Source organism: Calonectris borealis, chromosome 2 (genome assembly GCF_964195595.1).
Source record: "Calonectris borealis chromosome 2, bCalBor7.hap1.2, whole genome shotgun sequence".
NCBI classification, from domain to species: domain Eukaryota; kingdom Metazoa; phylum Chordata; class Aves; order Procellariiformes; family Procellariidae; genus Calonectris; species Calonectris borealis.
In genome coordinates this window covers 53,828,487-53,850,771 of record NC_134313.1, presented here as the reverse complement: position 1 = coordinate 53,850,771, position 22,285 = coordinate 53,828,487, and the positions used below count along the sequence as shown (strand labels likewise).

At 35.6% G+C, this 22,285-nt stretch overlaps 1 protein-coding gene across 4 annotated transcripts in view; it reads right to left on the bottom strand.

Moving 5' to 3' along the window:
• The window catches only part of ROCK1 (Rho associated coiled-coil containing protein kinase 1), a 93,818-nt gene that overhangs the window by 26,051 nt on the left and 45,482 nt on the right, over positions 1 to 22,285 (bottom strand). For 3 of the 4 annotated variants that reach the window (XM_075142011.1, XM_075142010.1, XM_075142013.1), the window contains exons 8-23: positions 22,034 to 22,172; positions 21,058 to 21,149; positions 20,675 to 20,834; positions 17,958 to 18,024; positions 13,760 to 13,848; positions 12,130 to 12,178; positions 11,413 to 11,548; positions 10,912 to 11,003; positions 10,537 to 10,783; positions 8,138 to 8,244; positions 6,826 to 6,976; positions 5,747 to 5,907; positions 4,702 to 4,886; positions 3,946 to 4,015; positions 2,420 to 2,514; positions 370 to 535 (exon numbers count right to left, since the gene is read on the bottom strand). In XM_075142011.1, the coding sequence (XP_074998112.1) occupies positions 370 to 535; positions 2,420 to 2,514; positions 3,946 to 4,015; positions 4,702 to 4,886; positions 5,747 to 5,907; positions 6,826 to 6,976; positions 8,138 to 8,244; positions 10,537 to 10,783; positions 10,912 to 11,003; positions 11,413 to 11,548; positions 12,130 to 12,178; positions 13,760 to 13,848; positions 17,958 to 18,024; positions 20,675 to 20,834; positions 21,058 to 21,149; positions 22,034 to 22,172 (2,006 nt within the window). The remainder of the gene's footprint in view (positions 1 to 369; positions 536 to 2,419; positions 2,515 to 3,945; positions 4,016 to 4,701; positions 4,887 to 5,746; positions 5,908 to 6,825; positions 6,977 to 8,137; positions 8,245 to 10,536; positions 10,784 to 10,911; positions 11,004 to 11,412; positions 11,549 to 12,129; positions 12,179 to 13,759; positions 13,849 to 17,957; positions 18,025 to 20,674; positions 20,835 to 21,057; positions 21,150 to 22,033; positions 22,173 to 22,285) is intronic. The other variant, XM_075142014.1, reaches the window with a different exon arrangement.

Genomic DNA, 22,285 nt, shown 5'->3' with positions numbered 1-22,285 from the left:
AGAAACTCAAGACTTGCAAGTGTTTTTCTTTTTAAAAGACTAAGTAATTTTGCAATAAGAGTCTCTAATACACAGCTCCACAAATCTACAAGATTTTAAAAATACATTGGGCAATGACAAGAAGTAATTACAGAAGGCGTAATAACGGAATTATAGACATTTGCTGGATTTTCAATCTGGCTTCACCTCAGATTTATCAAGTCTACGTTTCTTTGGGAGTTCACATAATGGGATTTAAATGTTTAAGGTTCCAACTGAGCCCAAAACTCAGATACTTAAATAATTATCACTTATGACAACAACAAAAAAGATAAATTTCTGTTTCCAGCTGGAGGATATATAGGTATTAATTACAGTGGAATAATTTACCCTTCTTATGATGCTGTCCTTATCAGTCATTTCTTGCCTGTGTCTTGATGCTGCTTTTTTGCTTTCCTGACTTAGTTCAAAATACTGTTCTTCAAGGAGTGCTCGTGCCAACCGTTCCGACTCAGCTTTGGTTTCAGCTAAATCCAACTGGGTAGTAAGTGTTTCTCTGTAAAAAGGACGTTAAGATTTTGTTCTCCTATGCAAAACATTCCAAATTTTCAGGAGGACTAACAAACCCAAATATACCATTCAGCAAATTGTAATTATCTTAGTTGCTTAAGAAAAACAAGATTTACAAAACCACACTCTGTACACTTGTATCTTTTGATGGTCCACACCAGCTTATGGCAGCAAGCTTATTCAATTAAAATTTCAATCATCCATGAAACACCAATCCTTAGGAAACCAGGTGTCAAATTCTCCTATCTTTGAGGAATAAAAAATAAAATTAAATTGCATGTACAGTGTGGTCCGTTAAAAGATATTTAACCCTATCAGTATTAGCTACTTTTGCACATAAGATTACTGCTCATGAAGATGTGTGCTCCAGACTGTTCGAACAATAAGGAAAATTGCATAAAGTTTCTGAAAACATACAGTGGTTCTATGCCTATGCAACCTTTTGCAGAAAGGCTTGCAGATTCTATCTGCAGCTTGAGAAGCAGGGGGCAGTAACTTAGGTGCAGTATCTCATTAATGTATACACAACTTCTAATCAGTTCAGCATACAAGTCAAACTTTCTCGCTCTTGCTTGGAGTACAGGCAGAGCTCCTATATATTTGCCTGCAAAGAAACCCACATAAACCCGTGGCCAGTCTAGAACCCACGATTCAGATGTACCCAGCAACATGTGACACAGCCCACAGCATGCTGAGATAGAAGTGGCAATACATTACTGCAGTATGGGCTCATGACAGATGCCCTTCCTGCACTGCAAAATAAAAAGAGATTTATGCAGTGAAATACGTATTGCTATGGAGAGTCCACTGATTTGACACATCTGTAGTAGAAATGGGCCTCTACTGTAAAAAGGTAACTCCTGAAGTATATTCTGAGTTTGCCACAATTCCCATAGTTGTATACAGGTGGAAAATGTTTATGATGAACACAAGATTGTGGAGAACAGTGAGGGAATAGAATAAAAGGTATCTATAAAAATAAGTAAGAAGAGAGAAAAAGAAAAAAAAAAACCACAAGAGGACTAAAGGAAGTCTCTCCTTCCTTCCCCTCCCCCTCCTCCCTTTCTTCTTTTTAAGTTGGATAATAAGCTTTGCATAAACAGGTATTTTTCGTCTACATAATATTTATCAGCCCAACATCTTTTCTTTCTCCCTTTCTTAGCCCACTGAAATGCATCATGAACACTGTACATAACCTCCTCCCTTTAGATTGTTTTGCAGTGCTGATGCTCAAGTAGAACAAGAGACCCAGACTTTAGAAGAGAGAAGCTCTGCTTCATGCATAAGGCTACAGTCTCCTTCTTCAGAATAAATATATATTAAATAAATCAATAAATTGGAAAAACAAGCTTAAAAATCTTCTTTCCTTATTTGCTACCTTAGAAAATAGTACATCACAATTCATGGTTGTTGGATTAACTGGTTTTGCTGTAATCAGAAGTATACTAGACTTAGAATTCAAAGTATTTTCATTATCTTTTTTCAAATTATTTTATTGGCTATAGAAATATACCAAGTAGTTATCAGGATAATATAATCAAATAAAAATAATTGTTACACAAGCAAGATGATTACCACAAATTTAATGTTTTTTCAAAATTTTGCATCTTCCTAAATTCTCAGAAGTCATCATTCTCCTTCCAGACATTACAAATAGAATCCAAAGCAAATATGAATAACTGTATTTAGCTTTGAGTCAGCATAGGTAGCATCCTATGTATTTTCCATCTTACAAGGTGTTATGGAACACTTTTGAGACTTGTCTCTTTCTGAAGGAATTAAACATTTTAAATCTGATTCAAAATCTTCATGAGTGAGACCATACTATATGGAAAAACTTAAGTCTATTTGAGAAACACAATGGGCATACTTTTCGTTTTGCAATTCCTGCATTTTTCTTTGAGTTTGTTTATTCTTTTCATCAATTTCCTCTTTCAGTTCCTTAACCCGAGTTTTGTAAAGTGTCTGTAAAAGAAAGCATAAAAAAAGAATCATTATTCAAATTCCATAGTGAAATTCTTCATTATTTTGCTACTGGTTGGTTTGAGTCTGTCAAACCCCAACACATGCCAGTACTGTCTTTAATGGAATTTCCTCCTTCCTGCCCATCCGAGATGCTCTTTTCCAGTTTCCCTTGTGTAGGGAACTGATGTCACCAGGTTAGTTTTCAATTTTCTAGTCTGGTTTCCTACATAGTTGTACAAACGCACCTGCTGACAAAAGCGAAGGAAGGCACTAGGACACAGTTGAGCAGGTCTCTTGGAGACAACAGGACAAAACTGCGTCCTCTTGTAGCATCACTGTCTCAAAATGTTAGTCAAACAAGCCTAATACTGTCCTATGCTTCCATCTGCTGTATTCTGTTTGTATCCATGTATCTTTTCTCTTAGACTGTAAGTTTTTTGTGTACAGACTGACTTTGTTTTAATAACTGATTCAACAGAGATCTGATTTACGTGAATGACTTCTGTTCTTAATTACTATACTGTTATTAACACCACCAGTAATTTTGAAAGTTAAAATTTGATCTTCTACAGTAAAGTACTTTTTCTAAATATTCAGACTGAATTACGAACGTCTCATTTAAACTACATGCTAGTGAAAAAAAGAGAAAACTGAGAATGAAACACAACACACTGCATCATCTTATGAGCAGTACGTTATGGAGAAATGCACAAAAATCTGTAACACATAATGAAATTACAACCGTATGCAGCTTAGTAAACACAAAAATTTTTATTGCCCCTCCAAGGAAGAACTGAATTTAAAAAGTGCTTCCCAAAGTGAAGTGCAACTGTCCATATTCACAAATGGATTTGAAGTTCAGGCACTACAGAGCATCTCATGCTATTGTTTCTTTTCACAGAAATTAAACAGATCAAACTAAATCTATGATATACACATTTTGGCTACCTGGAGTACCAAATAAGGCTCTTCAGGGACTCAGGTGCAGAGAAGGTATCTCTTTAGAAGGATGAGGAACACATGCAGAATGCTACCGGATCTATGGTTCTTAAATATACTTATAGTAGATCAATAGCATGGAATATATTCCAGTAAGTATGGAGATTTTGAACTCTCTACAAAGTCTGCAACTACGTCAGAAAAATATCTCTTTTCCAACCTCAAGATAGAAACTACTCTGATGAATAATTCAGGTAAGAGTTACTCAATGTAATAAATAAGATTTGACAAACAACTACAGCAACATGTTAGACAGACTATCTAACGTTCTCTAATTTTTTGTTCATTGTTTGTATTTCAAGCAGGATTTTGTGAATTGCTGATTTATGCCAGGTTGTTATTTACATTTTAAAAATTTTAATATGTCAAACTATTCACCGTTCAAAGGTTTCATGTCAAAATGTAGCACTCGCAATTCTTTGCAAGTCTTACCGAAAAATACTGCTCAGCTTCAAGCTGATCCTGAAGCTCACGCATTTGACCTTCATTTCCTCTGTACTGTCTTTGAAGGAACAAAAAAGGAAAACATGTAAAAAGCCAGCTACTAACAAATGACAAAGACAGACTATTTCTAACCAGAACAGCATCCTACGAAGATCTTACATTTGCACACATATTATTTCACAAAGACCAACAGTTTGCTGTATCCTAAAATTCTGATTTAATTACATTCCTTATTCTATGCTGATGATCTTTTCAGTACGTAATTTAGAAGATAAGAAGTACTCTAAATGGAGAAATGTTAACTCAGCTGAAGGAAGATATGATAGAAGCCTCATGAATGAAAAATGTCTTCAGTCAGCTTAAGAAATGTTAAGAAAAAGAATCAGGTAGTTAAAGGGGAAAAAAAGCTATTGAATCCCATGTAGTAAAAGTAGAAGTCCCACACGATTTAATAAGTAGTATCACAGTCAATCCATAAAGAAGTCATTCAAATAACAGTGGCGCATATATATGCCTTGACATAGAATGATAAGCTAAGAATTGTTCTGCATCATAGCTCGTAACAAAAATATTCTAACACCGAAGGTTACGTACATGCAGCTCGTAACATGCAGCTAAAAATATTCTTTTAGTTAAGGAAAAAATGGCTATGCACCAGAGAACTTTTTTCACTAATAGGAACAGGCAAAACAGTACATGTATAATTAAGCAACTTTTTCCATTTTACTTCAGATTTTTACTTACTTAGCAAGTTGAGCCAACTCGAATTCCAGTAATCTCTTTGCTTCCAACAACGTATTGATTTCCTGTTTCAGCTGCTTCTCAGAACCCTTCAAGTTATCTGCTTCAAAAGCCTGCGCCTTTAATTCATTCTGTGCCATTATTCGCTTATTCGTCTCTTGTTCTAGCTGAAGTGTTAGATTCTTTACCTAAATGAGAAATATTTCAATTTAGGAGCGTTTGCTGAATAACCAATTGCATGTGGTTGAAAGGGTTTCATATATGGATTATTTTATGTCAAACACCATTGCTAGATGCCACACATTGTACAACACATAAAAATATTTCTAAATCTCCAAACACTTCAGTGCAGTAATCTTATAGAAAGCTGCTGCCCTTACAGAACGTACTGATATGACGTCCGATGACGATAAAGCTTCCCCATACTTAGCTTATTTCAAAGTCCCAAATGTGTTTTATCTTATCTTAAATGCAACAATGGAACAAACCCAAATTGTCTGCTAAAAGGTCCTGCAAACCCCTCTGTGGATTTCAGATCTTAAAAACTTCTCACCCTAGAAAAAACTGCAGCCTACCAACTATATAAAAACTAATTTACACAAGTCGTGACCCCTAAAAAAGGTGTTATAACCTTCATTTCCAGTGTCCTGTAATGAAAAAGTAAGGATGAAACTATTATTCTTAGTACCTAGTTTTCACACTCAATATTCTAATTGCATTTCCTTGAACAAATGATTTTCTGGAGAATGCAAATTTAGAACTGCAAACCATCCAAACCAATCAACTACACAGTCAAATTCACAAGCAAGTTTTTCCTTTAAAAAAAAGAAAAGGAAACACAAAAATTTGCATTATATTAAAGTAAGGGTTCAAATATCCAAGAGCTAAGAAACAAGCAGAAATTACCTAACACTATTTAAGCCAACAGCTGTCTTCAGTTCTATTGAGAGGTGTATTATACAAGGAGCTCAGTGTAAGTGAATTTAATTTTCTACTTCTCAATTTCTTATTTACATAGAAAATTGTTAGTGATGAGCACTTTACTTACTTCATCTTCCAGTCTTTCCTTTTGCTCAAGAAGGTGTTCCAGTTTCTGCTGAGATTGCTTAAGGTCAAAGTCCAACATGGAACACTGTTTTTCAGCTTGAACTATTCGATTTTCTGCCTTTTCTCTGGCTGCCCTTTCTTCCTTTACTTTTTTTTCCATTTCTAAACAAGATTAAGGAAAAAAAACCAACAAAAATGAATATGTAGCATCTGCAAGAATGCTTTTGCAAACACAGTCTTAAATATATCCCAATATTTTTCAGACCCTTTTGTTCAGCTATTTAAGCTCTCCTGCTCTTAGATGGACTGATTACTGAGTAAAAACTTCCTGGCATTATTACAAGAAACACTAAAGAAGAAATATAATTCCAATTCGCATTGAAAGCATTGGAATATTATCATGACAACTGAAAGATAAATAGTGAAAGAAATAAAAAATGCAGATTCTTGAAGTAATCATTATGAAATAAAGGCAAAGTTTCATTTCCATGAATGGATAGTAGAGGAAAGAAAAGAAATGCTACCATTTGTGTTAGCTTTCTGCAAAGTTACAAACTACACGTGCAGATACCAATGACCTTCACAAAGAAAACCTAATGGATTCAATTAAGATATCAAGACACATCTTTGATTCATGGATATGTATCTATAAAAGAAACTTCACCACTTCAGACAAGCCTAATACAACACCGATACTTTTAATGCAGTTACACAGGAATGAATGCTCCAAGACATCTGTCTTGATAATGCATTCCTTCAACTGTGTTTAGCATTAGCCAGGATTTCAAAATTCAACAGCATTTTAGAAGCCAAGGAAGGCTTTGAATTGCAAATGCAGTAAGATACTCAAAACATTAAGAAACAATGCAATTTTTATGATACAAGTACCATGTTAGAGAAAATAATTTAAAATGTGTAGTTTTCATTATGTATATTTTGAGGCTTTGATATGAATTTTCTTTATACAAGGGATGAAACACTTGTGTAAGAGTACTACATTATAAGACGATGTGTTTTAAGATATCATAATCAAAATACCTTTTATTATGTATTCACCTGTAACTTGCAAGAAACACTTACCACACATTGCAACTGATCTTGCCTCCTCTATTGACTGATGTTTGTCAGTTAACCGAGCTTTAGTCACTTTGTGTTCATTTACTTCCTGTTCTAACCGGTCTTGTAATGATTTGAGTTTGTAGTTCAAATCTATCTCTAAATTATTCTTTTCCTAAAGATAAGAAAAAAAAGTTACCAGATTTTTATAATATTTCTGTAATATCTGAGGGAATTTCCTTTCTTCCCTTTTTTAGTGTTAACTTGTTACGAAGAAATTATCAATGTTATTTTCCATGCTTAATAAAAAATCGTAACAAACAAAAATTTTACTCAGTGCTCTGGAGAAAATGTGATTAACTTTTTTCAGTAGTCTATAAATTCACAAGATAATGGAAACCTCTCAGTCTGAATAATTAGTAGTCACCTAAATTGGAAACATACAACTAAGCCACCGACAACACTAGAGCACAGAGGAATTTGAATTATTGTTACCTGGATGCAATTCTGTTATTCATTGTTAGGATTGCCAGCCATTAACAGTAACTCATGAAACAAGCACTGGAGATGAGCTTTGAGAGAGAGACTTGCCTTTGGATCACTGCTTCACATAACACCAAATGAGAACGGCACCCTCCCTCATAGGTAGTGATATCTCTCTGGTTTATTTGGATAGACCACACAGCACAGCAAGTCTTTACCTGACCTCAAAACGTAGAGCTAACTATGTAGCCTATCCGGAAAAAGGGTGCAGGATTTCCTTTTACTCTTCTTTATTTTACTTGTTTCTCCATCTTGGGGCGGGGATCAGAGATGTTAGGGGAATATGCTGCTACCATTCTTAAGGAAGGAAGGGTGGATGGATGGAAGGACAGAAGGAAGGGAGGGAGGAAAAAATTGAAACAGTTCAGCTCCAAAGTTGATCAAAAGGTCTGGCACTGATCCAGGCAAATAAAAATCCAGTAAAAGCAGAAATTTAAATTTCAGGTTTTTAAAAAGTTCAGTTCCTAGATTTTCAGGATGCAAGTCTCTGCGGCAATAGTTAGGGAAGCAGAACAAAAATTACTCGCTACTGGCAGAAGGGTTGGATCTCTGAATCAGTGATAGTGAACGACAAACATGAATTTTATAACCAAAGCTACAAGCAAGAACTACCTGAGGACTTGTAAGACTTACCATCCTGATCAGACTGTAAATTAGCACTATTTAGTTAATCATTTTAACCCAAGACTGATTAAGAGCAAGAACACAGGACCCAGCAACATCAATAAATACTATTTGAAAATATAGTCAAAAGCAGACAAAGAACATTAGCCTCAACATCATTTTACCATACCTTTTCTGAATGATTAAGCATATCCTGTGCTTGTTTTCTTTCTGCTTCCACTCTTTCAAGATTGTTTTTAACGTTTTTTACTTCTTCTTGTAAAGTTGTAATCCGAACTGCCGTAAGAAATGAAACATCATTCGACTTAGATCAATAGGGTTTTCAACCTTTATTGATTTCTGGGCCCCTAAAATATTTACAACTTCAAATTTTTCAGATATGCAAAGGCTGTATACATTGTAAAGGAAACTGACCTTTTCAGCCACTCCTCCTCCATGCCATTAGTAACAATTCACAAAAACCAATCACATGCAAATCTCGGTATCTGCCTTCCATCACCCCCAATATCTAATATGCAAAATTTCTTCCATTAATCCAAGTTCTGCTGTGCTATGCAACAAGCACCTTTTCTGATGTTAACTCCACTAATATGTAAATAAGGACATTACACAGAACGTCAGTCTCAAATGGATCTACAGGTACTAATACAATATGTATTAGTCACTAACTGTGACTCCAGTGCTCTGCCATGGAGAGAGGAACTATTTCCTGTCCCCCATAGCATCTACCACAAGACCCTGTGTGGCATCGGAAGTTTATACTAAATACTAATACTAAATACTAAATACTTTATACTAGAATCACAGAATGGTTTGGGTTGGAAGGGACCTTTAAAGACCATCTGGTCCAACCCCCCTGCGATGGGCAGGGACATCTTTCACTCGATCAGATTGTTCAAAGCCCCATCCAACCTGAACGCTTCCAGGGATAGGATAACCACAACTTCTCCAGGCAACCTCTTCCAGTGTCTCATCACCCTTGTCATAAAAAATTTCTTCCTTACACCTGATGTAAACCTACCCTCTTTCCGTTTAAAACTGTTGCCCCTTGTCCTGTCACAACAGGCCCTGGTAAAAAGTCTCTCTCCGTCTTTCTTATAAGCCCCCTTTAAGTATTGAAAAGCCACAATAAGGTCTCCCCCAAAGCCTTAGTAGTAGTAGTAGTAGTGTGTGTGTATATATACGCACATGCCAAAGTAGTAGAGTGTGTGTATATATATATATAAGCTGAAGTAGTAGTATATATTTCTAGACTGAAGAATTTGCATTAGCTCCTTTAAAATAAATACATTAAAAATATTTTTGATTATTCTATATTACACAATATCTTAAATACAGTATACTTAATACCTTAAATACAGTATACAAAAATAAACCTACCAATTCAAATACATCTGTCTACAGTACAGTCCGCTTCACTTAATTTTTAAGTATAAAGAGACATCCTGGCAATATGTAAGAAACTATGAGATGGAAGAACAGAAAGTCTTCCTAAATCTTGTAATTTTCTCATTCATTTTAAATGTGGTTTTAGAAATAGCTGTATGAGTATTTGAATTACATAAAGGTATTTGGGTATATACCAGCAAAGCACCTTAACCCTACACCCTTCAGAAAAAGATCCTTTTCCTGCAGGCTGATGAGTTGAATGTGGTCAAAAACACATTTTGAAACGCACAGAATAGTCTTCTCATGCCGTTTGTACCCCTGCTTGCAATTAACAACAGACTGGATCAAACTATACTCAGTCATTTCAGAGGAACTTTACAATCATTCAACTGAAATTGATTTACTATACTTGAAGCACAGTAAACAGGCAACTTGATTCTTGATAGTTCTTTCTTTGTGGTAGCAAAGTTTACCTTAGAAAAACAAAACCAAAACCACCCAAAAGTCCTCAACAAAAGATTGTGCCTCATGGAAAATGATTTTCAATGCTGCAGACAGATGATTTAAAGTGACAAGTTAAGAGGCAGGATCCATTAGCATAGGCACAGTCACAAACTAACGTATCTGAATACTTTCTAGTATAAAGAATCAGAAGTACAAATGGTAAAAAGTTCCAAGCATCCTGAAAAAGGGATTCCACATCTGCATCCCTTACTATGCTCTTCATCTTGCTTTAAAGTAATGTAAAGCATGTAAAACAATGTTTTTCTTTTATGAAAACAAATGCAATTTAACAACAAAATAGCTTTCTCCACAAACAAAAGGAAAGAAAGTGCGGGTATGTCAACTTGGGTACTGCACCAAGGCAGAAAGATGGAGTGTTGTGTCTTCTCTAGCACTGTATCAGGTTTTCATATTTTTGTACCACTGGACTCAGACTTTTAGTCAGGGCAGCCCCATAGACTTACAATTAGTGGTTTCCCACTCTTTGATTTTGATACTCTCCCTCCCAAGAGCCGCTCAGACATGATCAGGAAGCAAGATCCAATCTTCAGAAATCGTTCTATTAAGTCACACAGTTTTGCAGGTTGGCTTTCCTCCCTTTATGCAACTGTACTTTATTTAATAATGTACGGTTATGACAACTTTTTTGGTAAAGTATAAATACAGAAGAATTACCCTGTAGTTCTCCAATCATTTCAGATCCGTGACTTCTGTCCCTTCGTTCCGACTCCAAAGCTGCTTGCAGTTGGTAATAATCTTTCTCCACCTGCAGTTTTGTGCTTTCTAGAACTCTGCACCTTTCCTGCAGTTCTCTATTCAGTGATTCTACCTGACTTAATGACTTGCTCATTTCTGTGTTACCCTTTCTCAGCCTTGCTGCTGTATCCGATTCTGTCCTCAGCAAATCATTTGCTTCTTCTAGCTGTTAAAATAAAACAGACAAGACTCTCAAATATAAAAATGAATGGGACCGGTTTTGTTATATCTGAATGCTCAATACTGCTTCTCAAATCTAAGAAATAATGAAGACAATGAACAGAAGCAACATACTTGTTTTTGTAACTGTGTTATCTTCTCATTTGTAATTTGTGAATGCTGGCTGATTTTTTTCAAGTCTTCCATCTGATCCTTTAGTGTGGACACTAAAGAGAAATTACACCATTAATACATCAGATTAAAAAAATCCTTAGGGTTTTGCTTGGGGTTTTTTGGGGGGGGAGGGTTGTTTTTTTGTTTTTACACAAACACGCTCAAATAAATTCTTGGCACATAATAGGTCTTTTGTTGACTTTTTACTTCTTATATACATTTTTAGGTCAAATTCTGTGCTTGCAGAACAACAACGCACACTGTAGAGAACAGAATTTGAAAATAAGACAAAAATACTGTGTTCTCATTAAAACTCAAATAAAAATAAACTCAAAATTTGTGTTCATTATTTCAAAAGATCCTTTTAAAGTTGCGTAGTACTTAAGATGCTAAGGTAGTAAATTATTGCCTAAAACACATCATGCACCTCATCAGTGTCAATGTTTGGACAACATGGCATACCTTCATTTTCCACATTCCGTCTTTTTTCATTCTCTTGTTCAATTTTTCTTTGGTAGTCATTTATCTTATGTTGCAATACCATCTTTTCCTTCTCAATCTGAGACACTGTTGATTCCAAGTTCTTTCTTTGATTTCCCTAAAATTAAAAGCATTGGTATTTTCTATTTACATTTTAAGGAATGATCCCTAAACCAGTATCTCTGCAAGAAATTAATCAAGGAAACTGATGCATCGCGTTTCCAATAAGTGAGTTTCTGGCTTCCTTGAAAAGGTTTTCAGAAAAGATGGCTTTTTTAACTTCTACGTGACAAATTTATGAAATTACTAGAAAAGTTATCGTTAACGTGATTATATGTAAGTAGCTATTAAAATTATTAGTAAGAGACAACATGAGGACTCAACAGAAAATCATCTGTGCATTAATTTTTAGAGTAACTGATTTTGATAAACTCAAAGAGAAATTGCAAGGAACAAGACTAAGCAAAACATTTAGCAGAGGAAAAAGAACTCAGCGTGACTCGCAGAAAGAAAAAGTTTTTTAAAATGTGTACAAATAAAAATATATCTCCCAATGCTACCTATTGAAATGTGATGGTTTGGTCTCAAATTAAAACTCAGAACAATTGTTTTAATCACAGAAGAAATACCTTAAATCATGAAAGTACTATCCACATTCTTTACCCAACTAAGGCGGCTTCAGTGAGAAAAAAAGATTACCTCTTCATCCAGTTCTTTCATTATCTTGTCTAGCTTTATGTTTGAAGATCTAAAAATAAAAGAAAATCATTTAAGTAATATTTGAGAAGGATACATTATACATAGTGTTTTTCTAGTGAAATAATTTGGGATTGTTACTAAAGTGAACATTTACCTTTTGGCTAATGCTATTTTGTAATAAACATTTGAAATTGAAGAAAACAATCAATCACTGGCAATAATTTCTAAAATATATTATTAAGTATTTATCAACTTTGCTGCAGATTATATATGCAAAAATGTAGGTGCCACATTTTCTCCCTTAATCTGCAAATGTAAAAACAGTGTATGTACACAACAGGCTATAATTAAAATTAGAATACCCTGGTGAACTGCTAAAACTTCCTCCAGTTGTGAACTTTCCAAATATCTGAAATGGTTCATTAATTCAACAGTAGACAGCTCCCTACTCTGGATAAAGATATTTGAATAATATTATTTAAAAGTCTCTCTGTTGAAGCAATGCATTAGAACATAGTACTATAGAGAGAGTGAGGTTAAGTGCATTGACACATCCATTGCATTTTTGTAGCTAGCTATCCCTCTTCAAAGAGATAACAAAAAGAACCCTGACAATGTTACCTGGCAGGTGCAATCAGGAGCAGTTACAGCAATGTATCTTATCTACTAACTCTGCAGTAAACAGTATGGTATACTAGAAGACACACTGTTGTGCTCTGACAACTGCAATAGTACTGCAGGAAGACAGTTACTGAAGATTTGTCAAGCAATGTATGTCCTGCTTGTGGAAAGGAATCAGAACGTGTGAACAGCGAAGCTGTGTTTAAGTAAGCGACGGTGTCACACAGTCTAAATTCCCACCAGACCATTTTGGCTACCAGTTCCCACATAAGTAGCTTGTACAACTACACACTATGGTCCTAATTCACAAGCCTAAATTCTTCCTATATCCTATACCTAGTGTTGCTTCTTGGCTTTAGTTAGGCCTTCAGGACAGAACTTCAAAAGGAAAAGCTAACTGAAGGGGAATTTGGTTTGCATGAAACTGAGTAAAAATTTCTGATTATCAGAAAAGAGAATCCCAACTGTTTGTTCATAAGTGTAGCTGCAAGAAATAGGCAAATTCTCACGTAGCTACTTCTTCAACATGGTAGAATCAAGCCTTTAGAAAGCAAATAGTTGTTCTTATCTATCAGTCACAGGAAAAAAAAAGGAATGTGGTTTTCCAACAAGTACCATGTATTTAGAAACCAGACAGTTAATTTTAATAATCCAATATATGCTGTATATACAGTACTTTACATTTTTAAAAAAAACCAGCATGATCATCGTCAACCTCAGTCCAATAAAACATCTGAATTCAGAGATACCGGATAAACTCAAACATTCAAGTGTTCAGAAAGAGTATGTGTTACATGGGTGCCAATGAAAACAAAACATTTTCTTCATACTATATTAAAGAAAATCATTTAAATATTGGTTTAGAATGACTTAAGCCTGGGCTTGGAATTCGCTTGGAGAACTACAGTACCATTCTTAGTGTTGTTCTGGTAATCCATAAAGCAGTAATACAGAACTGAAGTGTTAGATGTATTTAAATTATGTAAACAATTAAAGTTCAAAGTCTCACCTGCACTTTTGCTCCATTTCATCTTTCAACTGCATTTCATTATGTAGTTGTTCTTCCAACTCATAGATCATCTTCTGCATATTTTCCAGCTTTAAATGTATATTTATACATGAAAGAACATGCATTAAATTTAAAAACTTCAAAAAGTATTTCAGAATATTCAGTGCTGCTTATGTTGTATCACAGCTTACTCGCTTCTATCTAAATACTAGATTTTTACCTTATTAAAATGTGATCCCTCCCAAAAAAAATTCTAAAGAAGTTAATTACAAGAAACAACTTTAATATTACGCAGTTTTATCATTTGAACGCACATAAAATTTTAGGGTTCTGAATAGTTCCGTCAAAATTCACGGGGCTAAACTAAGTCAAATCCTCCTTGTTTTAAGTATCTTCAGAATCAGACTAAAGATATTACTGCAAAGATATAAGAAAGCATTTTAATTAGTCTCAAAAGTTCTTTTTCTAGCATGAACCACCACATGTATTTTGCAACGCATCTTCAAGCTCTCAACAAGTTCAGGAAGCAGAACCAGGCCTGTCAGTTATTAGCAATGGGGAGAAAATGCTCTTAACATCCATTTAGTCAGAGATAATTTTTACAGCTATCACTGTACCAGGGTTTGAAAACAGTAACAAACTTCAGATGTTAATGCAGAACATTACTGTACATCATGTACTGTTTGCCAGCAAGATAAATTCAGAAATTTATTCTTTTCATGCAGTCTCAAAATATCTACCTTCTACTGCATCTCTGGGCACAATAATCCCACTCCAATATCAGCAAAATCCTCAATTAACAAGATGGTGTCAACTTTGAGGAAGCTCATTAAGTCAAGCCCATGCTGATTCACTCTTTTAAACCTTTTCGCTGATCTTGTCAGGATTTCAGCCTTATTTAGCTTTCCCACATTTCCCTCAACACTCTTGGAACTGCATAGAGAAGAATTATAGTCCTAATCTAGACTCTCTTCAAAGCAACATATTGAAGTGGTTCCGACCCTTTGCTTTCTTGTTCCTTGTTCTAACTTCAAAAACTGACAATTGCCTGACTCCTTTTGCACAATCATCCCAGAAAAAGGAGCAACAGAAGAGTTCCTCCTACATCTGCCTCTTCCTTTCTTCCTTTTCCCACAAAATATACTTAGAGAAACTAGAACTGCTCGCTGAGATCATGAAAAGGAGACAAATTACGCTTCTCTCCATTCTTTCTTGATAGTAACAGTAAGCGTTCTCAACAAGGACTGCCCTCTGTACAGTCCTAAACTAAGATTTCAGTTTGGAGACTATTATAGCATAAATGAGAAAGTTATAGGTAAGATTATTTTTGCCTATTTCCAGGCAGGTGTTTTTCTTACTTCCTACTGTCAATCTGTTCTCCTTCCCATTGTAGTAGGAAATAAAGCATGGAGCACTCAGGTGCTCTCAAGAACTGGAGATCCTTTCTCATTTCCTCCTTTTTCTTTCTTCCATGTTCTTAAGCTGCTCTGAAGTTTTCAGAGGAAGAACATAGACATGGCGACTGGGTACTAAGCAGAAACTATGTATTTTGTATATTCACCACTCTATTCTGTATATTTACCACTACCTATCACAAAGTCTTGAGAGAGCAAGGAAATACTAGAAGAAATAGACTTCTCAGCACTTACAGAACAGCTCTGGAAAACCAATTACTGGTATGATATACAACATAACACCATATGGATGAGACAATGGTTGTAGTCAAAAACCACAGAAATGGCCTCTAAATCTAAACTTTGAGGAAAAAGGAAGGAGGACCAGTACACAACACATTTATCTCCTTGGTATGAACCACTGAGAAATCAAGAAGCAAGACTATTTAAAGGCTAGCTCTCACTTTAGTAAAAAGGACCACAGCTAATGCACAAAAATAAAGGATAAGGAAGTTTCAACATAATTGCTCTTCCATTTCTTGGTAACTCATTTTATAGCCCTTCCAGACAGGTTGCATAAAAGAACTAAATGGGATGGATGAGGAACGGGTCCAAAAAGACATCTGGCAACTGAGGCATTTCCGTACTGACTTCTACTAGTTTGGACCTTTACTGCCTCCTCTTGCTTCTTTCTGTCTCTAGATGCTTTATAGTGCTGTACACCAAGGGGTCTATCTAAGCTTGCTAATTACAATGTCTAATTACATTAGTACGAGACAGCAGGCTTCCAGAGAAGTTCTGCACAATCTGATATCAATAGACTAAATAATACCTTAAGAAAATCCTGAGTTACAATTAACTCAGTATAAAAGCATTCCTTCATGTTTAGTTTGTTTTCAATTTCCATTTTGAGTAGGAGGAGGGGGAGGAAAGGAATATGGAAAAGCCTGCCTACAGCAGAGAAGCCAAGAAAATTCCCTCTGGAATTGCCGTACACTTTTTTTTTTTTAATCACCATGGCATAGTGCGTCTGGTTCTGCACCCTGAACCATGAAGAAAACCAAAGACCCAGTGCAAAAGAATCTGTTCATCTCCTCTTTCTTAATATCTGAACTGTTTACAAGTGGTTATGGTAGCACTAAAGCAAAGTAAATAATCAGATACTCAGCGAGGTTTGAAATACAGTTAAAGGACACTGAATTCCATTCTGCTCCAACTTCATGGCCTAATTCTGTGAAGTTTCACACACTTGCAAACCGCAATGAATTTCTTGGAAATTTCTGGCACTCAGTCCCTCCCAGAAGACACTCAATACCATGCCAAAATGCAGATAGACAAGGTGACATCTTGTGTTACATTTCCAGAACTAATTAATTTGCTAACCATGTGTCAACATTACCGTTTTCATTGCAGCATGAAATGAAAGAAAAACAGCTGAGAGAACTGTGGGGTAAAAATACCTTGTAGTAAAGACTTAACATTTATTTAAACCTCTCTATACCACTCATATCCTTCCAGAGCTTCACCTCCCAAAACTGTTAAAATCACAAGACGTTCAAATACACCTGACAATACGGACAGGACTCTTGAGGGATCTTTAACTACATGCAGATGCCTGTGTCCCACTAACTATGCCAAGTCCATTCAGTAACTCTCTTCAAAGTCAACCAAAGGCCAGCACACAGCTTTAAGTATCTGCAAATATTTGAAAGTTTGGCTCTGTTTTTAATTTTACCATATCAACAGCTAAATGCTTATGAGGAAAACAAAATTTATGGAACACATCAACATACATAAAGACATCAAGACACTTCAATGCTTAATAAATTCAGTTAGCCCAATAAAGTACATAATTAGTTCCCCTGCCCTTTACAAATTTTCTCTGGGTAATACCATATATCATTAAAACCTTTATATAGCAAGTTTAAGAGAAAGGGGAACATGCATCGATATCTGCTTCTGTTCTACTTCACATGGAAAACATAACAGAACAAAATACTAACAAAGTAAATCATAGTCAAAGCCAAGAAGATTTCTTTTAGAGTTAATTACCATTTTTTTGACAGTTTTTTCTTCTGGAGAGAATGTAATTTGTAAAATATCAGACCATTCTTAGGGAATAGCTTGAATTACACCAGAACTTACACAGAATCCAAGCAGGCCTTGTTTCCAACACCTCAGCGTACCTTCCTGGAAACCTGACTGCCAAGAAGCAGTAACTGAAAAAATTCCTGAACATTCTTGCTAGGTGAACTACTCTATAAATGCAGATCCTCAGTGCCCCAATTCCCAATAGCTTGTGGGGCTCCCTTGGGAAGGAGCAGAATATCCACACTTGGTACATTATCTGCAACCTCCCACTTAGTTCACAGGAAGTCCAGCTCCAGAATTAAACTGGCAGGTTCCTGGAAAGCCCAAGCTTCCTGTCACACTCACGTCCAGACTCCATGATTGCCACAAAGCCAGCATACACCTGGGATCGATAAGGCACTCTAAAAATACTGCACAAACACTTTGATATTTCTAAAGATAAAAACTGTGAATCCAGTTCCACAAAAAGAGTATGCAGTTTCAGCTATTTTATCCCAATTCAGGAAAAGCAATGTTATATGAAGAACTGAAATTCCGCTTTTCCAATAACTTTAATAGGCAGGCCATACTAAACACTTAAAATTTAGGCGTTGATTTCCCATCCTCCAAGCACTAAAATAATTTGAGACATTTAGAACTCGAACAGTTTATTCCCATATATGCAATAGATTCTTTGCTAGGATCCAACAAAGCTGAAAATCAGTGAGACATACCACACTTTTATCCACATTGGAGCCTGTTCTGTTATCATTGGAATTTTCTGCAGAGACAGCTAAATACCTGTAACAACATTTAAACAGTTTTATTTTAAGAGTTGTTTAAAAGCAAGGTTATGAAAAAACAGAATACAATGATCCTAAAACATAACCCCCAGATTTTTTCTCCAAAATGTAGATAAACAAATAGCAACATAATCAGATTTTTTCGTTTCTGTATTTATTATACTCTAAGATTTAAGCACATTTAATTGAAAACCTTACACAGTTTATTGAAAAGGGTAAAGCAGAAAACTGCAGTAGAAGACCTCCAGAAAAAAGGATTTCTGCCAAATACTAATTCAACCACTTTTCTTTTTTTTAATAACCATTAAAAAATCTTTGCTTACCATGGTTACAACACTCTCATTGGCTTCCATCCCATAAATATTTACTCAGGCACTTATGCAGCAAGTAGCAGCAATGAAGCAAACTCTGCAGAGATTGTGTAACTTCCAACAAAGTTACTAGGAGTTCCACACACAAAAAGTTTGCCCTGAAGCCAGTGTTCTTATTTTACGTAAGTGTTTTCTAAAAATACCACAAATTTCTATTTGTCATGATTCTGAAGTCAGGTAAATAAATACAAATTGCTATCTTCAAATTCCTTTGGTATTTTATGTGATATTCTTGGCCTGAAAACTGATCTAGAGAGACATAAAGCCTCTCTAACTGCTTCAGATTATGTGAGGAAAAACTCTCCAACACATGAACTGAGGAAGATGGGCAGATCTTTTTTGTTTCACATGCATATTTTCACACATACAAAAACCTCTCCAAAAGATCCAGAAGGGTAAAAATCAGAGACATCTCCAAAGCCAAGGTCACATTAAACATCAAGACTGCTTTCAGACAATCAAATGACAAAATGGAAACAGAACAGTTCCCTACAGAAAGGGGCTTACTGTCTTGAGTACAAGAAGCCACCATATTTTGCACATCAGGGCTGTTGACAATGTGGTATTTAAACATGCACAGCACCAGCTCCATCAGAATCCAGAACAGAACACACAAGCCAGATAGGGCTGCAAAGTGTTCTCAGCTAGTATTCCAAAATCTGTGTTACAGGTGAAGTTCAATAATAAACAAACGTATTTCCTAGTTTACAATCAATGAGATTACAGCTGTAGAAAGTATTCTATACTGAAAGATTGTACTACTTTCTTTAAGGACAGAAGTCACATCATTTTCCTAGATTTCCGTTTCTTTAAACTCTCCAGCGTACATGAATAAGATGAAATCAAAGGAAGGTGGAGATAAATGTTCAACTTTTTTCTAAATATGCAATTTTTTTAACGTTTGAACTATTTTCAATACAAAAAGGGAATAAAAACTAGGATTACAAGTTTAGCAAGTATGAATGGTTGCTTCAGACTTTTCAAGACTATCACACCAGCAGAGTATTATGGGACAAAATTCAATTCTAGGACAGCATTTTAGTTCTAGTAAGCCTACAAAGTTACGATAGTATTTAGTAGCAGAGTTCTTCAATGACAGCAAAACACAGCCACTTAGTTCTCTAAATTCCTAATACTGTCCCCCAAGAAGGAAGAGGGGGATAGAAGAAATTTTGTTATTAACAAGCTTCTGTATGCTACTTCACCTTCTTGATAATATATTCCAAAATCTTCCTGCAAGGCAAAAATTAAGACTTTTTAAATTATAGACTAAAATCAGAACAGTAGGTGAAATTCCTGAACTGCTGAACTCTTACAAACTGTACGCAAAGATTGCAAGTCCTTCTAATGCCTTACTATGCAGAAAGCAACAACAAGTCCAACTCTTTGCAGAGATGGAAAGAATTTCACCACAGGCTTGGAAAAGTGGTTCCTCTTCTATCCAACGATGAAAAACAGATTTATTTCCTTTAAGGCTTTCCTATCCAGAAATGCTATTAAAACTAATAGACTCTATCTGACATAGTCTACAAGAAGTTTTAGCCCATTTTAAGCCTGACTGACACCCACTATAATTAAAAGCAGCTTTCAAAGTAAGAAAAAGTTATCGAGATTTTTGAATGTAGAAATAACTATCCATAGTACCTACAATAATAATGACTGTTGAAAGTATGAGTTAATATAATTCTAATTTATGTAATTTAAAGTCTTCTAAGCAACAGTGAAAATTGTAAGGCATCACAATCTCACTCTGCAGAGGGTGCACACTTTGGGAGAAAAAAAAAAAGAAAAATTATGAAGCAGATAACAGGCAAGTAGAAGATATTTTATTTCTAGTAAGCCAGGGTTTAATTTATCACATGCTAAAACACTGATGTAAAGTATGGAATCTTCATATACAGCTCAGGAATAGTAATTTGCAGTAAAACAAAGTGACATTCATATCCATGATTCATGACTCTATATATAATTCAGTGCTCTGCAAGCAGCTCTGCCTAGTAGCGGCAACAGTGGATTTTTCTTGCTTAGCTTCTGCAGCGCCACTATATAATATTCTTAACGCAGAATAAGACATTCACAAATTCAGTGTGATATTTTAAGATACTGATGACCAGCAATACTGGTTATCATTACTGAAGTGTCAAGACAGTATCATTTATTAGGATTCTGAATTGTTAATAAGAATCTGAAAAGGCTTGTATCTAAATACTGGTTGGTAAGAGTCAGAAACAGTGTTGACAAAAGAATACACCATTAGCTTGCTTTCTGCATACGTACCGACGGTTGCTGTAGTACGTAAATCCTACAAAAGGAAGTTGGTTGCCCACAAATGCTTTTGGTATGGGAAATGTTTCTTCCTCTCCTTTGTCTTCCTCCAGATCATCAAAATTACTAGTGTCAATGTCACTACTTAAGTCAGGCACAACTGGTGCTACAGCTAGAAAAAAAGCACAATAGTATGATAATGATCATTGTATTATTCAAGTAACACAATCAAGAATTTTTGGGGGGAATTTCTCTTTGGTGTCTAAGAAATCTCTTTCCGTGATACAGAGTAAATAAAACTTTAAATTCCACTAAAAAGAAACGTGGCAGTCCTTTTGCTAACATAATACATAAGTAAGCCAGATCATTGTCTCTGAGAAAAGCATTATACTTACTGTCCCTGAGAGTTTCCCAAGCCCATTGATCATTTTTGAAGAAAAGGTGCCGTTTAATTTCTTCTACGCCATTTCGTCCTAGCCTTACCTCCCTGTTAAAGAGTGTTTTGGTTAAGCATGGAAGGTTACATAAATTATTCTGAAGGAAAGACTCATTCTAAGGCATAATCTAACAACAAAGACAAAAAATTACCTCTCAAACTAAGGTAAGAAATAGACATATCTCAAAGTTTTCATATGAAGATATCTACAGGAGCACAGCAGCTACATTTCAGAACACAGTCTGGTTTTAAGTCTGGTCGATAAGAGGTCCTGCTACTACTGTCTCCACCATCATGGACTGGCTAGGCAGCTGCCAAGCAGCAGCTAGGTTCCACTTTTTCTAGGAGTTCATGCTGTTGTTTGAAACCCATGCAGTCCAGCAAATGCAGCAGCCCCCCTCCTTCGTAGCACCAGTTCTCAAGCAAAGTTATGCTTATATTAATAAGTAGTGGGGGGTACAACAGGAGTGTAGTCACAAAGCAAAACAGACCTAACACCCACACTTCAGATGGGCTTCCTTTGGGCTGACTCCACCCTGATCCTGAATGCCCACTAAGAGCTAGGGGCACTCCTGAAATGCACCTTTTGCTTTAGCTTCATCCAAAAGGAATCTGTTTTGCATGCCCCTCAACTCTATGCAACACAGTGCAAGGTAACAGTAGCTGTTACTAAGGAGTAACACTCCATATTCGAACTGAATTTATAAGGTAGACGTACCCATAGTAGCAGCACTTCCCCCAGTATACATGCTACTACCATAAAGAGCAGCAGCAACCATTGGTGACTCCTTTCCCAAACATTCAATTCTGTCGAGCAGTTTAGAAACCCACACAAAACAAATATATATATATACATATATATATGTTTTTTCAACATGAGAAGAAATTCTCTGAATGAAGGCTTACTTTCATTTTGAGTAAAGTTTAAACCTTACCTATCAGTTAAAAAGGCACAAATAAGGTTTTTTGCTTCTTTAGAAATCTCATTGTCATCAGGGAAAGTAAGGGAGTTCTTATGGTTCATAATCTTACTGTATGTTCCAACCAAAGAATCTGCATAAAAAGGTGTATCACCTGAAAAAGCAATGCAAAAATTAAAAAGCAGATCAAAAGTATTGTAGATTTGATTTATAATATTTGAACTATACATGCAACAATGGAAGCAACTAAGTGAACAAGAGGCAAGA